A 16,743-nucleotide genomic window follows, 5' to 3' on the forward strand; every position below is an offset into this window, starting at 1 on the left:
CATATTAATATACCATTTAATCCCCAGTAACCAACTTTTGTTTCTGTTTTTCCCCTGCGGAGGACCCCAAAATGTATGTACAGACAGTGTTGGATGTTCATAAAAAATACAACGCCCTGGTGATGTCGGCGTTCAACAACGACGCTGGTTTCGTGGCCGCGCTCGACAAGGTGGGTGTGTGGGCGCGGCGGCCGTCCGGGGCGCACGTGGGCCGCGTTTGCTCTGACTCTGTCTTGTGTGCCCGCAGGCCTGTGGTCGCTTCATTAACAACAACGCGGTTACCAAAATGGCCCAGTCGTCCAGTAAATCCCCCGAGCTGCTGGCTCGATACTGCGACTCCTTGTTGAAGAAAAGGTATTAGTGACTCTGTGTGTATTTTCCTTAGTAAACCTGTTTAAAGTCTTAGCTTACATATGAGGAATTCAGCTTCGTTCCATTTTACATACATGAAGTTGTAATCTTTGTACCTTTGAGAAAATATTTTAAACCTAATACGTCTCTCCTTAAAAGGTGCTTCATGTTACGTATTTGAGGCCCAGTTCGTTGTTTTGTTTTTTTAATGTTACCGTTGGCTTTGAGAATTCCGGGCAGCATGACCTCTTTAGCTAAGTAAAGTTCCACGGGTTGGAACTTCACTTGATGAGTTTGTTTTCACTGCTGTTTCGTATTCTTCATATATTCTTTTAAAGTTTATTTTTAAGTCATCTCTACACCCGGCGTGGGTTTGCACTCACGACCCAAGGTCGAGCCCCACACTACCCCAACTGAGCCAGCCAGGCGCCCCTCGTACGCCTTCTCGTTTAGCCGTCGTGTTTCTCACCTGCTCTTTCCCTCCTCGGTGTGCGGCGTGGAGCGCTGGAGGCCCCGCGGTCTCCGGCGGCGCGCTCCTCTCCTCTGCATTGTGCTCCTCGGGTTCCAGGTTTTGAGTGTGTTTGGGTTTTCTCAGCTTCTCTCTCTTAACGGCTCCTCTCAGTTCAGAAATGATCAAGGCTTGTTTCACTTTTCCAGAGATCCGTCAGCAAGCGTGGTCCTCTCCCAGGCCCCCATGTTGTCCTGATTTTGAGATGAATAAACAGCTCTCAAAGGCTCGCGTAACCCCATTGCAGAAAAAAAACTAAAAATACCTACATGGGCCAAGAAAAACGCCGCAAACGAGTCTCACCTAGAACAGAGTTGGGGAGATTCTAAGTACAATGTTAGCAGGCTAAACTGATCAGGGAACTAAAGAATAATTTTCCAGAACATAGTGTAGTTTCTTAGGAATATGGGGATGGCCCAGTGGTAGCAAATTTAATGTAATTTACTGTATTAACAGAACTGTATGTGGTCTTCCTGACAGACATGGAAGACGTTTGATAAGGTCACTGGCTCGCTCTCTGACTTTGCCAGAAAGCCATTTTCTCAAGGCCAGTGAGAATGGAGTATTAGGGGGTTGTTTTCTATTTATTGCAATGCCCGGTCAGTGTGTACTTCAGTGATTCTAGTCAGATCCGTTCACGTATTCCTTCCCGGAATAAAAATGGACTTCACTCTTCTGACCTGATTTCTTTTTTTTTAAGGCTAGGTTCTGTGAAAATTTTCAATATTTTAATTATGTGCTTTAGAAGGCCTTCAGTTTGTTTGGCAGAATGCTTTTTATCCTTATCCGTTGCCTTTTCACAAGGGGCCCTCGTCAAGTCTCTTGCTCTGTTATTCCTTAGTTAAGGCCGCTCACGCAGACAGAATGGCGGGCACTTGGGAACGTTGCTTCAGTGAGCACACGCTGGGCGGGGAATGGAGCTAAGAAGTAAAACTCTTCCAGAGAGAGAAATTGCCCTGCCTACCCGTGTGAAGAATAGGACTAGATTTTCTGAGCCAGCTGTTCTTAAGAAGAAGCACCTTTCCAGAGCTTTCCAGAACTTGTTTGGTGGCTGGTTCATTTTATACGAATTTATGGGGATCTTGTCTGTGAGGGACTCATAAAACCTGAAAAATGTTGTTTACCCTGCAATCCCCTTTCAGTTAATATTTGTTCATAGAAGAGAAAGAATCAGTTGTTACAGACAACCCTCTGTTACGTAGACAGAACCACAGAGGAAGGCAACACTTCAGTGGTCTAAACCCTTTCATTACCTTTAATGATTAGGCCTTTCAAAAACTATATGCCTTTTTGGTTTTTTCAAAGTTAAATTAAAGCCTATTGTAGAAAGCAGTTGCCAAGGTGAAGTTCATTAATTTTGTATTTAAATAGATTATCTGAAAGGAAAGTGTGACTGTTTGGGGCAACTTTAATAAGTATCTCCTGTTGAATTTGATCTTGGAAATCCTAAATGATGATTTCGTAAATGTATTCTTCCGTGATAGTTTCAGTGGAAGGTGGCCACGTCGCCGTAGGTAAGAAGAGTTCGCCTGCCTCTTCATGCCTGATCTGAAGAGGACTGATCGTCCAGTTGTGCAAAACCACATTCTGTTACGTTAGTTTGGCTCAGTGGTGCTTGCTGATTAAATGTTTGTCGATTTGTTTGAAAACAGTATGCCTTCTTTTTCTTTCTTTTTTTAATTTCAGTTCCAAGAACCCAGAAGAAGCAGAGCTAGAAGACACGCTCAACCAAGTGGTAAGGCGCCTCGCGCTACCCACCCAGGTTCCCCCAGCTGTTTATCTGCAAGTTTTAAGGTTATTCGTATAGGGCATCTGAAATGTGACAGTTAATAGGATCGTTTATTTTACTTTGAATCTCTGGTTTTACTCCCTAAATGGAGTCATTAATTTCAGCATTTGTACTTTTCTCATTAGCACTAAGTCTGGACCAACTTAATGTGATTTAAGGGGTTGACGAAAATATTTCAAGGCTGGGGGTGGTATTTTTGGCCACTACACACGTTGGCGCACAGGCCAGACAAAACAAAGCACGTGGGTCGGCTGCCGGCGTGTGTTCGGGGCAGCGGGTCGTAAGTGCACTGAGCGCGCTCTCTTGGTGGCTTCGCCAGATGGTGGTCTTCAAGTACATAGAGGATAAAGACGTGTTTCAGAAATTCTATGCGAAGATGCTGGCCAAGAGACTCGTGCATCAGAACAGTGCCAGCGATGACGCCGAAGCAAGCATGATCTCTAAATTAAAGGTAAATGTAATCATGTCCTAGAAAAAATCCAGTTTTTAAGTCACCGTTAGAGATGTTAGTGTTTGCAAGTTGTCAGCGGGCAGCGTCCATAGTCCGTAGATGACGAGTCTGTACGGCGCGGTCCCTGCTGCCCCACAACGGGGGCTGTGAGCGGTCAGGCCTCCCTCACTGCCCCACAGGCTGTGCTGACGCGTCCACACCAAGTTCAGGGGCCCTGCTGTCCCGTCAGGCCAGGCTGTGCTGCGCTCGCCACCGGAGCATCGCCGGCTCCGCGCCTTCGGCCTCCGCCACGTCTGCACGCGCCAGAACCGTCCCGCGGGGCTCAGCCCACACTCGCGTCTGGTGGGCTTGGAGGTGGTGGGTGTTTTGTTTTGCCCTGGGGTCAGTTCAGTGTCTGCGGTTGTAAGTGCAGGAGGACGGTGGAGCAGTTAGCTGATGAACCAGCCCCCTCTGGGCCGAGCCTGTGCGGGTCTCCGTGCTTGCTGTTACGTGGCTTAAGACATGTTTCACTGTGACCCGAAATTATAGGTACGTGGCTGTCTCATTCTGCTCAGACCACCGTAACAAAACTCCACAGGCTGGGGTCTTAAGCAACAGAAGTGTGTTCTCACGGTGCTGGGGGCTGGGAGTCAAGGTTCAAGGTACTGGCTGATTCAGTCTCTGGTGAGGACTCTCTTCCCAGTCTGGTGACGGCCACCTTGCTGTGTCCTCACATGGCGAGAGGAGAGCAGACTCCAGTGTCTTCTTACAAGGGCGCTAATGCCATCAGGATTGCCCTGCCCTCATGACTTCCTCTAAACAGTCATTTCCCCAGGACCCTACCTCTCAGTACCGTCACTTTGGGGGTCAGGCTTCAGCGGAGGAGTTTGAGGGGGGACACAGTTCATCCCACAGCAATGGATAAGAGGCATAAAATGTGTCCTCTTTGTATTCTGTTAGCTATCCTTGCGCTGAGACGCTCCAGTGAAAGTTACTGTGTGAGTAAAGACTGACAGCTTGCTTACGGCTGTGTAATTTTGGATAGCGTAGTCACTTGAATCCGTACATACTGATACATGAGATGTGGTCCAGTGTCACCAGCTTTAGTTGTCGTTTTCATAGAGCTCTAGGATTTCCACCAGATTCCCTCGTGTACACTTACATTTCTGTAGAAATTAATAAGACGGTTATCTGGGTTCATTTCAGCAAGCATGTGGTTTTGAATATACCTCTAAACTCCAGCGGATGTTTCAAGACATCGGCGTGAGCAAAGATTTGAATGAGCAATTCAAAAAGCACCTGACGAATTCAGAACCGCTGGACTGTGAGTATCCACGTGTGTGTGAGCTGCTTTTACAGGCAGCGTTCTTGGAGAAGGTCATGCCCTTTGTGGCAAATGAGAGAGGTGACAAAATGTTAAGGAAGGGTGCTTGATGCTTTCTCAGAAATTCCGGGACAGACAAGCAGGAGGTGCCTCCCAGATGTGCTGGGGTGGTCCTGCCTCCTGTGTGACGTTAGGAGATGACAGGCACAGAGCGTGTCAGCCTTTCCCAGGGACCCCGCCGGTTGAGAGCTGGGGTTGCTGAGCCCTGCCCTCCTCTGCTTTCTGACGGGGCTGTCCCACCCTGGGCACCTGCCAGCTCGGGGCTCCACAGTTTAATAAATTTCTTTAACCTTAGTTCAGATCCATTCTAGCACCTTTTTTTTTTTTTTTTTTTTAAATTACGAGAAACTGACTTGGCTGTATAGATGACAGCGTCAGACTAAGCAGAGCTCTCATGGCTCCGGGTTGGTGTGGAGATGAGGATGGGCTGGGCGCCAGGCCACGCTCCGCTTGTGGTCGTGGGCCGATGATGCTGACATCCTCACATGGTAATGCTGTCTTTTTAAAGGAAAAATGGGAACTTTTCCCCAAAACTAAAGAACTCTTCCATTGTTAAACCTGGCAGGGATGCCAGTGGACTCCTCAGCTGTTTGTGATGATGAAATTACTGTTCTAATTATGGTTTATATATATATTCTATATAGTGTTGGCGGGTGTGTGTTTGCGGTCGTAAGGGCTACACAAAACATCCTGAAGTGAGCTGTTTACATTTGGGGGTTTTGTTTCCTGAGTTGGGGCCTCCAGAGGCGGCCATGCTGGGTGAGCTCGGGGGCACTGGAGTGGCCCTGAGGCCCCGCAGAAAACCAAAGTGACCGGAGCAGAGCAAGCCGACAGTGTCACAAGTCTGAGCGAGAAGTGAAATGAAAAACTGTCCCTCTCTAGAGGAAAAGAGTTTCTGGCTCTTTCCCCTCTTACTCATTTTAATTGAGCAATACGATATAACTGAAATATGGTCAGTTCTTCATTTTATACTGAAGCAGAGTTTTTCATTCAGTGTATTTCTTTTAATACAAAGCAGTCCACGTTTACTTGAACGGCAGCCTTGTTCGGTTCACGGGACTAACTGTGCTCCTGCGTTTCATTCCCTGCCTCAGTGGATTTCAGTATTCAGGTGCTGAGCTCCGGGTCCTGGCCCTTCCAGCAGTCTTGCACGTTTGCCTTGCCGTCGGAGGTAAGGGTGGCTTTGTCTTGTGTTCTGTTAGTGCTGAGCAGAAAGAGAAGGGCGGCCTTGGCCGTGACCCCCAGGGTGCCTGCGAAGGCCTTCCTGCGGGCCAGCCGCGCGGCAGTGAGCAGGGGCCGGGGCGGCAGCTCCAGCGAGCACGTCTGTGGGCGCGGAGACGGCAGGGCCTGCTGGGTGCCCGGCTGCACCCCCCCGACGGTAACCGACGTGCCTCACGGTTCGAAACGGTTCTCGATGGGACCCTCGAGTGCCTGAATGAGTCCAACACCTGACATTTGTATTTGACTTTCGTCCTAAGCATTTTGTCCTGTAAACTTGGGGCGGTGTGCGTGTTGAGAAATGCTGACTGTGGGGTGCAGTGAGGCAGCTACCCCACACGACGCGGTCTGTCCTTTTGTCCAGTTGGAGCGCAGTTACCAGCGGTTCACGGCCTTTTACGCTAGTCGTCACAGCGGCAGAAAACTGACTTGGTTGTATCAACTGTCTAAAGGAGAATTGGTAACCAACTGCTTCAAAAATAGATACACTCTGCAGGTAAGATCACCTTTCTGTTTTGGAATATATTTTCTTAAGTCTAAATGAGGATAAGACAAATTGTAGAACTCAGAATCCAGGGATGGGTACCACAGAGTCCAGAGCTAAGCTTCCGGCAAAGTCCTGTGGTCGTCACACAGCCCAGGTTTGAGTCAGATGAGCTGAATCCTGATGCGTTCACACTGAGGGACGGGCGGCTTAGTGATGCCTCAGTTTCCTTCTCCATAAAATGGGGGTGCTAGTGCTTACACTTCGGGGAAGTGATGTGAAAATTAAGTGAAATCACGTGTTTAATAAGCGTTTGGCACAGCTCCCTCCTGACGCGCACTAAATGTGTAGCTTCCAGAAGCCGGAGTTTCGTGTATTTGATTATGATAATAGCCCTTTTCCTTCGGCAGAACAGTTTCATGTTAATAATAACCCTCGGTGCTGGCCGCAGTACCGGGTAGCGAACCGTAAGAACTACGTGTAACCCCTGTTTCAGTTTGACAGAGGAGAAACTGAGGCCCGAGGTCATTTAAGTGACTTTCTCGGGATCCTAGCTTGTGTGTGGCAGAACCAAAATTCCCATGAGTGTGGATGATAAACAGCAGGTATTTACATACACAACACGTAGAAGAAGGTTCGAAATTATTTCGGGGTTCGAAAGGCGGGAAATGATCTTTCAGGAAGACGCGCGTTACGGGGGGGCTGTGACGCTTCGTATTCTTTCACGGACGTCTGCTTGATTCTTTGCGTCTGTTGGAAGTCTGTGTTTCGTAAAGAAGTTCTGCAGACTTAAGCTCTGGATTCTTGGAGGTTTCTCCGCGCATTTAAATTGTGCTTCTCTTTCTTCTATACGTGGGGCCTCAAAGGCGTCCACCTTCCAGATGGCGATCCTGCTTCAGTACAACACGGAGGACGCTTACGCCGTGCAGCAGCTCACCGACAGCACGCAGATCAAAATGGTACCTTCGCGCTTTCTGGCCTCTCGCGTGTGTCAGCTCGCCGCCACCTCCGTCTCGTGAGCACGGGGGCAGCGGGGAGACGACGCGCAGGCCTTCAGCTGGAAACAGCTACTTGCCTTAGGGTTATAAATGATGCACATTTTTTTTAAAAAGCTTCATTTTTAAACTCAGTGTGACCTGTGCCTGCCTGCCCAGGCACGTGTATGTACATGGGCGTGCACACGCACACACGTGAGCACGACATGCTTTCTCTCGTTCGTTTAATCCGTTCTTAACCCTCTTTCCAGCTAGGCTGTTCTGCTAAGCTTAAATGTCACTTAATCACCATGTTATTCTTCCTATCGGTCATATTCTTTATTGAGATCTATCTCATATACATAAAATTCACCATTTGTATGTCGAGAGAGTTCAGTGGGTTTTCACAAAGTCATACGGCCTCCACCGCTGTCCAATTCCAGAACGTTCCCATCATCCCAAAAAGAAACTCATTGGCCTTTAGCAATAACTGGCCTCTGCTTCTCAGCCCCTGACAACCATTCGCTTACTTTCTGTCTCTGTGCATTTGCCTCTCCGGGCATTTTGTGTTAATGATGTCTTAATATGTGCCTTTTCTGTCTGCCTTTCAGTAGTCATGTTTTCAGGGTTTCTCCATGTGATAGCGTGGAGATCGCTTTTATGTTGTTTTGTGGTTGAAACACGTGGATGGACCGTTCAGACGGATATGTTTATCCATTCAGACATTTGGGTTGTGTCCACATTTTAATTATTAGGAATAGTACTGCTGTGAACATTCATGTACAAGTCATCGTATGAACATGTTTTCAGTTTTCTTGGGTACATAGCCGGGTGTGGAATATCCGAGTCGTGATGGCTTTAACTCATTGAGGAACAGCCAAACTGCCCCACGATGGCTGCGTCCTTTCAGGGGCTCGCTGGCCATGTAGGAGGGTCCAGTTTCTCCACATCCTCACCAACATTTGTCATTCCCCCCCCCTTTTTTTTTTAAATTATAGCCATCGTAGTGGATATGAAACAGTCCCTCTTCATAGTTCTGATTTGCATTTCCCTAACTGATGACGTTGAGTGTCTGCTCGGGTTCTTATTGACCATTTGTATGTATTCTTTGGAGAAATGTCTATTCAAATCCTCTGCCCATGCCCATTTTTTATTTGGGTTGTCTTTTTCTTGTTGAGTTGTAAGAATTCTTTATATATTCTGTATAGAGAGCCTCTTTTTCTTTTGTTTTGTGCTTTTGGTGTCCTAAGGAACCATTGCCTGATTCAGGGCCCAGGATTTCCTTCCCTGTCGATTGGTGCTGCCTTGTTGAAAATCAGTTGGCCATCGGTGGATAGGTTTATTTCTGGATTCTCAATTCTTTTCCAATAATCATACTCTATGTCTGTCTCAATGACAGTACCACATTGTCTTGGTTGCTGTTTTGTAGTAAGTTTTGAAACCGAGACCTCCAGCTTTGTTCTTTTTCAGAATTGTGTTGGCAGTTCTGGGTCCCTTGCATTCCCGTATGAATTTCAGAATTCGCTTGTCCATTGTTAGAGGCTGCGTCGACTGCGGATTGCGGGGGGGGGGGGGGTCTCTGTCTCATCAGTTTTCAGGCTTCCAACTCATGACCGTGACCGGCTTTCCACTCACACGGTCGTCTTCCATTTCTCTCGATTGTGTTTCACAGTTTTGTGTCTGCAAGTCTTGCACTTTGGTTAAATTTATTCCTAAGTATTGGGTTTGGTGCTGTTATAAATGAAATTGTTCGTTGTTAGATATGGAAATACGATTAATTATTGCATATTGATCTTGTATCTTGCAACCTGGCTGAACTCATTTTTTAATTTTTTGAAGATTCTCCAGCGGTTTTTAATACGCTATCCTATCATCTACAAGGACAGCTAGTTCTGCTTTTCCTGTTTGGATGCCTTTTATTTTTCCTTGCCTGATTGCTTGGGCTGGAATTTCCGATACAGTGTTGAATAGAGGTGATTGTGAGCGGGCGTCCTTGTCCTGTTCCTGATTGTGGGGGGGAAGCTGCAGCTTGCTACTGTTAAGTATGATATTAGCTGTAGGTTTTTCTTAGGTTCCCTTTATTCAAGGAGTTCCCTTCTATTCTTGTTTTTCTTTTAGTATTTTCATCATGAAAGAGTGTTGACTTTTGTTAAAGTGCTTTTTTCCTATTGAGATAAAAATGTGCTTTTTGTCTGTTCACGTGGTAACAGTGAGTGCTTTTCATGTATGCCACCTTGCGTTCGCGGGATAGACCCACCTGGGCATGGAATATAATAGTTTTTATATGCCGGTGGGCTTGGTTTGCTGGTATTTTCTTGAAGCTTTTTACGTCTACATTCACAGGGCTATTGGTCTGTTGTTTTCTTAGGAAGTTTTTGTCTGATTTTGCTGTCAGGGTAATACTGGTCTCACTGAATGTCAGGAAAATCATTTATTGGTCATGGTTCAAGTTATTCCAATGTACATCTGCAAATTCTAGTAACAAAATGGATCTGCCCCTTTGTATGTAAGAGTCTGTCTCATTCGTCCTCACATCAGGAGGACAGGCTGGGGGGGGAGGGCGCTGCCCTTGGCGCCCGTCTCAGCTGGGAGTCGTCTTGCCCGTGGGGCCGGCTGCTCCCTCCCTGCTCCACACTCCTTCCTCCATCAGATTTGGCTCACGAGGGAAACCTCTGTCACCTCCCTCTAGATGCATCGGGCAGTGTCCCAGTCCTGCTTCGGGGGTCTGCCCTCGTCACTAGACCAGAGGCCTCTTGCTTTCGTGGCTTTAGGTTATGTCCTCGGACCAGAACGGGTTTCCATAAAGGCAGGGGCGGCCGCTCTGTCCTCGGGGTAGGAGGTGGGGGTGGGCAGGCACCCAGGCGACTGGCACTCGGGCAGATGGTACCGTCTGGTGTCGTGGGATCCTGAAGCTGAGGAGAGGCAGGAGGTGACCCACCATCCGTGTTTGCAGGCGGGGAAACGGCCAGAGGCACCCCGTGGTGCTTAGCGGTCACCAGAGGGGCTCGACAGCCGCTTCAGGAGCCGAGTGCTCTCTCCAGTCTTGCCGGAGCCCTGAACGTGGGCTTTCCGGTGATGCGTGTCCAGGACGAGCTGTCAGGCAGCTGAGGGGTGAATAGGTTCCTGTAGGTTGAAGTGAGGAAATCAGCCTGGTTTCTAACATTTAAAAGTGAGTCTTCAGTTTTTATTACTAGGTGGTCAAGGCCAGAAAGGGGTTGGCTTCACTTTGAAGCAGGTGCTGGTGAGAGTGGTGAATTTGGGGGACCTCTTAAGCTCACCTGTCTTTTTCCCCTGGGTGCATTCTTCTGTTGGGGTGACTGTTGCGTTTCTGAGGAAAACAAACAGAGATTGCGTGTGGTTTTTATTGCAAAGAGAAATGCATTTTTTTTTTAGCTTATCTTTTTCTCTTTAATTGCAGGACATTTTGGCACAAGTCCTACAGATTTTATTGAAGTCGAAGTTACTGGTATGTTTGTGCATTTTCTATGTTAAGCTAGAACAAAGCCTCTCCCTGAGATCGTGTCATAACAGTTGTCTTTTTACAGGTCCTGGAAGACGAAAATGCCAATGTTGATGAGGTGGAATTGAAGCCAGATACCTTAATAAAATTATATCTCGGTTATAAAAAGTAAGGAAAATCTATGTAGGTGGTCGTAGACCACAGACCCCGACCCCCCCCCCCACCTCGCACACGTGCCGCGTGGCTGCAGGCGGAGGCTCGGCGCCCCGTGGGGTGGCCGTGGCACCGGCCGGGGTCCTGTCTGGGGATCCTCCGTGTTCCCGCACTCGGCTCGGTCTCAGGTTTTGGTGGTTTCTGCATTTGGCAGGCAGCTCCTTAAAACAGCTCCCGAGAAAGTTTGGACCCCTGTGTCCAATGTCTTGATTCTGTCCACTTGACAAAATTTGGGAGAGCAGAGGAAGGGGCTGAGTCTCCCGTGATGGGGGTGTCCTGTCCCTGGCCGGTGGGAAGCCACCGCCACAGGGCAAGGAGGCCCTCCCAGAGGTGGTGGCCGAACTGGCTCGCGGGGGCGGGGGTGCCGGAGGCCGCGTGCCCTCTGCCCTCGTCTGGGGGAGCGGGGGCTTCTTACAGATTGAAAACGGGAGGAAGCCTTCAGCGCCTGTCTTGGGAAACAGCAGTGATTGGTTTCCTTCATTTCTTGGCAGTAAGAAGTTAAGAGTTAACATCAATGTGCCGATGAAAACTGAACAGAAGCAGGAACAAGAAACCACACACAAAAATATTGAGGAGGACCGCAAACTGCTGATCCAGGTGACTCTGGGCCCGTGTCGCGTGGCGTCCCTCGCAGAGGCGGCGGCCGATTGAAGCCGGGCTGGCACGTGGGGCACGCGGTGGCTGTGGTTTGGGGGCGACAGCTTCTGACGGGGGTGGGGAACGGCTGAGCCAGATACAGGGACAAGTCGGGAGCAGGGGGTCCCAGGGGGGACGGCCGCTGGGCCTCTGAGGACTGAGCGTTCTCGCGTTTGAGGTGCTCGCTACGTGGGCGAAGTGACCAGATCAGAATACAGCGATGTTTCTGCTGGTCGGGTTGAAACATCGGACCTGCCGTGTATTGGTCGGCGTTTCTGAAATCACGGTCCCGTGGGGAGGTCGGCAGCTCTTGGCTGGTTGTCCTGGGTGTGCGAGGGCGGCCGTAACAGTGGGGCGCCCTGGTTTCCCCCCGGGCGGCGCAGGCGGCCATCGTGCGGATCATGAAGATGCGGAAGGTCCTGAAGCACCAGCAGCTGCTCGGGGAAGTGCTCACCCAGCTGTCCTCCAGGTTCAAACCGCGGGTCCCCGTCATCAAGGTACAGGAACCGCCTCGCGGAAGCACGCGCATTACTATTTTAGAAGAAAAAAGGTGTAACAGAAACTAGGCCGAAGGAACTCGGCTTATTCCTACATACCAGGTTTCTACAGAGGAAAATAGGCTTAATTTTTAAACTTTTTATTGAAATCTGCATCTGTGGAGCCGTGCACAAATCCTAAGTGTTCAGTTGGCTGATTTTCCCAAAGTAAATACACTTGTACAACCAAGACCCAAAGGAAGAGGTTAGAACGTGACCAGCATTCCAGAAGCTCCCCCCTTGCCGCCTGCTAGCCGGTAGCTCTGCTCCCGCACAGTCACCTCTGGCCTGTCTATAGCCCCCCCAGCAGGGCCGCCTCCCTCGGAACTCCGTGTAAGGGGCTTCTAGAGCGTTCCTGCTCTGCGCTGTCCGCCGAGGACGCGCTCCGCGTCCCGTGTGGGGGGCTCGTCTGGGCGGTAGCTTGTCCGTGGCATGTGCGTCTTCGCTGCTGCATGTCCTCCCCCGTGTGCGCGGACCGCAGCTCCGGGCGACCCCGCTTGCCTCGTGTCTAGTGGGCTGTTGAAAACAGAACCCAGCGTCTCTCTGCGACCACGCGGGTCAGCAGCAGCCAGTGCGGAGCCCCCGCGGGCGGTAGCTGAGAGCTGACTCCCCGCAGTCGGGAGACCCCTCTACCTCCTGGGATCGCGTGGCCGGGAGCGGGTGGCTTGCGCAGCGCCTGGCCCCGTCGCCGGGGAGCTGGGAGCCCGTGGCCCCGGGCTGGCTCTAGAGGGACGCGGGCACCTCTCAGCAGGGACATTGAGGAAATGGGCGCTTTCCCATTCAGGAAAGCAAGGTCTTGGCTGCCCGGGCAGTAAAGCCGCACGCCGTCGGGGCACAGGGGGTGAAGGTACTCCCTGACTGAGCTCTCGGGTGTGGGGGGACCATCCTTGGTGAGGGTGGCCATCTCTGTTCTGATAATAAATGTGTTTTTCTTCCCCTTTCACTACCTCTCCCTTTTTTAAAATAATGCCCAGAAATGCATTGACATTCTGATCGAGAAAGAATATTTGGAGCGAGTTGATGGTGAAAAGGACACGTACAGTTACTTGGCTTAACCCTTCTAGAAGGGTCTGACTGTGCGACCCGCAGCGAATAGTCCCTGGTGGAGAGAAGAACAGCTCAAGTTCGCAGCAGCCAGCCTGCCACCATTTGGACCTCCCTTTTTAAAACTGAGACCGAGACTCCCACCCGCTGGTCTCAGGTGTACATCAGAACTGCTCAGGATTGAAACATTTCAAGTCTGTAAATACGGACACCGACGCCATTTAACCTAATTTAAGAACAGAGGGGACTCGAGCCTCCCCTGCTGAGGGCTGCATGCTACTGCATTCAAATCCATACATGGGCTACGGGGGGAGCCGCTGTCGTCCTCGGCGTTACGATGTTGGCAGCACTTTGAGAGCAAGTCGAACGGACCCACGTGTAATCTGCTATGAAAAACCATTTGTATAGTGTGTTTCATTTTTTAATGTGTGAAAATAAAGAAAATTAAAGGATTTCTGTACAAGTCGCATTTGGTTTTGTTTTAAGTTTTACTAATGTCTACACGTAAATAAAAGAGACGACGATTGTGCGGATTTATAACCCCGTGTCCTCCTGTCGTCTACGAGGCTGCATTCTTCAGATTGAAAATGTTTTTCAGCTCTTAAAACTCTAAGCCCCTTGGCGTCTGCCGCCCACGCGCGCTCCTTTCTGGGACTTCCCGCCGCAGCTTGAGCGCACCTGCGCGTTGCTTCTCTTGGCCACTTAGGAGGACTCCGTGGGTTCGTCCCGCCCGCGTCGTGGGAAGAACCCCCTCCCGCAGGCCCCGCAGTGGAGGAGGGGGCTTGGCGCCGGCTGGGAACGGAGTCGGTGTGGCCACGGGCGCCCAGCCCACTCCCCGCCGTCCCGTCCCCACGGCCACCGGCCCACGTGCGTGCTCACTCGGCCTCTGCTTCCCGCGGTGGCTCGTGCACACAGGCTGCGGTCTGGGATGGGCACGTGCGCTCCTCCTGGTAAGACGGCCCCCACCCCGGGCCCAGGACAGTGGCAAGAGCCCGGCCCCGCAGGAGCCTCCAGGGGGGCCCCCGCGCTCTAGGCCGCACGGCACCGGCTGTCTCACACTATCAAGCCCCTTTTGTAGTCACTTCCTGGCCAGGGGACAGAAGGAAAAGGGAGACGGTGGCAGAGACTCCTCGCGGCCTCAGCAGCACGGCTCCTGGACCCCGTGGGATGCGGCCCGGCCTCCTCCAGGGACAGGAGCACCTGCACCTCCGCCCGTGCCCAGGCTTGGTGACACACGTGGAAGACGCAGCAGTGCAGTTCCCACAGTTTCTTGGAACATTCGGCGCGGGCAGGTTTGTCTAAATCGGTAAAAAGAATAGTAGCAGACCGTGTTCACATCCCAGCTTTCGGTGTCTGTAGTGTATCTGTCGCGGTTTTACAGAGATTCCCACCATAAACCAGGCAGAAAGCAGCCCCCCTTCCAGCCCTTGTGTCGTTCTGCCGAAGGTGGGAGACCCTTCGTGAGACCAGGCCCGCGTCTTGAACCCGTCCAGGATGGAGCGAGGACGCGGGGGGCACATGGCGGGAGCCGCGGCCGGTAAGCGGGTGAGTCAGGGGTGAGTCAGGGCCCCTCTCCAGTGGGCGCACCGCTGTGCGGGCGTGTGGAGAGCCGCGCCGCGCGTCTTGCCTTTCTTCCCCAGGCCGCCCGAGCCTAGCAAACCCGCGGCCCCGACGGCAGTTCTCGTCCAGGAGCGGCGGCCGAGGCTGCCTCCAGTGAGAGGCCGGGTGTCCCTGGAGCCTGCGGCACAAGGTCTGCAGGTTGAAGGAACCCCACTGGGGACCGGGCCGTGGAGCCCGTGGCCTAAGGGGAGGGTTTCCTCTCCCCCAGGGAGGAGAGCGGCGCGGGAGGACCTTAGCAGCTTGTGGGGTCACGGGTTCTGTGTAGACAGACCGCCGCCTGTCGCTCTTCGGGGCCTTTGTGGGAGGGCGGTGGGAACAGGACCGCTCGGGCCCCGCGCGGCGCGGGCCAGGGGGGCAGCAGGTGGAGGGGCGCCTGCGATTTAAGCTGCTTCTGTTGACTGAGCGTTCTGAGAAGGCCTGTGTCCCTGCTGAACACTGGTGTCCAATGTTCCCTTGAAAGAATTCAGATTCCTCCCCGCCCAGATGAAAAATCACACAGGCTGCCCCCCATCTCTGAATTGAATCCCCCTTGTGATGAAGACAGTTTTGTTTTTAGAGCTCAGAGTAACTCGACTGACGGGGTGACCTGCGTCTGTTGCCTGAACCTCCTCTCCCAGCTCGTGCGCCTGCCCAGCGCGGCCCAGACAGGGACCTGCCGTCACAGGTGAGCGTGGACTTTCTTCAACCGCGGCCCAGACAGGGACCTGCCGTCACAGGCGAGTGTGGACTTTCTTCAACCGCCTTCCCGGGGGTGCAGGTCACATCAGAGGCTCTACCCGCCGGATCTGTTGGACCCGTTCTAATGCCAGGAGCCAACACAGCCCACGCTTGAGGCCCGTCCCACAGGAGCCAACGTGTGCGCATCTTCCGCTGCTTCCAGTAAGAGCCCAGAGCGCTTCGGGTGTTTGACAAGATACCGAAGCTCTCGGGAAATGTACACATCGGGAGCCTTTCTTGATGAGCTCCATCCACAATTAAATTACTTGCTGTGTTTGTTCACACGCAGTTGTGGGGACGAGGGCAGTCGCCAAGCATCCGGGCGGACGCAGGAGCAGGACTCGGCATCACTGAATGGGTGCTGTGAAGGCTGGAGAGTGAATAAACCAAGAGAATACTGAAAAATAATTAAGCAGCTTCTAGGTAGGTGATTATAGTTTGCGTTTAAGAAACTACTAAATACAGATTGAAAATAATTTTGCCAAGCAGAATGTTCAATGCCCTCAGCTCTGCCAGTGGGTTGGCCTGTGGGTGAGGGGCTGCCCGGACGCAGGTGTTGAGACCGTCATTACAGCCTTGGGTCATCTGCCTGTGGTTATGACCAGTGCGAGCACGGAAATTGGCCAGTGGGGCAACCTGTTGTCAGGCTGTGAACAACGTAGGCTAGTCCTAAACTGTCGGAAACACATCTTTATCCTGGGACGGTACCTGACTCCTGGAGCCGTCGTCCTTAGTCCTAGATTTTTCTCCGGTAGGGAAATAAGCACCAGGCTCACACACATACACCTCCCAGTGGAGGGCTCGGGGAAGGGAGCACTCAATTTTTAAACTTAGCTTTTCCCCTTTTTGGCTTTGTTAATTGGGTATTTGAATACCTTGTATGTCCAGCTCTGTGGCCTGCCCCTGCCCCTTTATAAAGGAAAATCGAAAGCAGGCCAGATCAGAGTCAAGATGCCCCATGTCACGTGATTGGGCGCCTGTCCAGTACTCCTGATCAGAGTCTGTGAGCAGGACACAGGAGAGGCGCTCTTCAAATCCGGGTAGGAAAAGCTCGCTGTGCGGTGCTCAAAATGACGGCTCTCCATGAGAATTTTTACTTTGTCTGCAGGATGCATGTGGGTCTCTGGTGTCCTGAGTGAACAGGACCTCTCTGGACTCAAGGACCCACCCCCAGCTGCTGACACCCAGGGACAGGCTGGGAGCAGTCAGCGGCAGAAAAGTGGGGACTCGAAGCAGCTCCCCTTCTGGAGCGCTTATGGGGCAGGCTCCCAGCTGCGTGAGAACGAATGGGCTCTGTTCCCATCGAATGCCAAGGGCGGGATGTACGGCAAGCGCCTGGGCCGGTGTGTGTGTGTGTGTGTGTGTGTGTGAGCAGACTC

General features: G+C 51.6%; 1 protein-coding gene across 5 annotated transcripts in view; it reads left to right on the forward strand.

The window, feature by feature from the left end:
• The window catches only part of CUL1 (cullin 1), a 102,814-nt gene extending 89,343 nt beyond the window's left edge, over nucleotides 1-13,471 (forward strand). For all 5 annotated transcript variants that reach the window (XM_048213147.2, XM_026479100.4, XM_048213146.2 and 2 more), the window contains exons 10-22: nucleotides 63-170; nucleotides 248-354; nucleotides 2,546-2,594; nucleotides 2,968-3,099; nucleotides 4,285-4,402; nucleotides 5,557-5,633; nucleotides 6,045-6,176; nucleotides 7,031-7,123; nucleotides 10,557-10,604; nucleotides 10,684-10,766; nucleotides 11,303-11,408; nucleotides 11,831-11,944; nucleotides 12,958-13,471. In XM_048213147.2, coding sequence (XP_048069104.1) covers nucleotides 63-170; nucleotides 248-354; nucleotides 2,546-2,594; nucleotides 2,968-3,099; nucleotides 4,285-4,402; nucleotides 5,557-5,633; nucleotides 6,045-6,176; nucleotides 7,031-7,123; nucleotides 10,557-10,604; nucleotides 10,684-10,766; nucleotides 11,303-11,408; nucleotides 11,831-11,944; nucleotides 12,958-13,038 — 1,248 coding nt within the window. In that variant the 3' untranslated portion in view covers nucleotides 13,039-13,471. The remainder of the gene's footprint in view (nucleotides 1-62; nucleotides 171-247; nucleotides 355-2,545; nucleotides 2,595-2,967; nucleotides 3,100-4,284; nucleotides 4,403-5,556; nucleotides 5,634-6,044; nucleotides 6,177-7,030; nucleotides 7,124-10,556; nucleotides 10,605-10,683; nucleotides 10,767-11,302; nucleotides 11,409-11,830; nucleotides 11,945-12,957) is intronic.
• The last annotated feature ends 3,272 nt before the right edge of the window (nucleotides 13,472-16,743 follow it).

The sequence above is a fragment of the Ursus arctos genome, unplaced genomic scaffold, assembly GCF_023065955.2.
Source record: "Ursus arctos isolate Adak ecotype North America unplaced genomic scaffold, UrsArc2.0 scaffold_3, whole genome shotgun sequence".
Classification (NCBI taxonomy): domain Eukaryota; kingdom Metazoa; phylum Chordata; class Mammalia; order Carnivora; family Ursidae; genus Ursus; species Ursus arctos.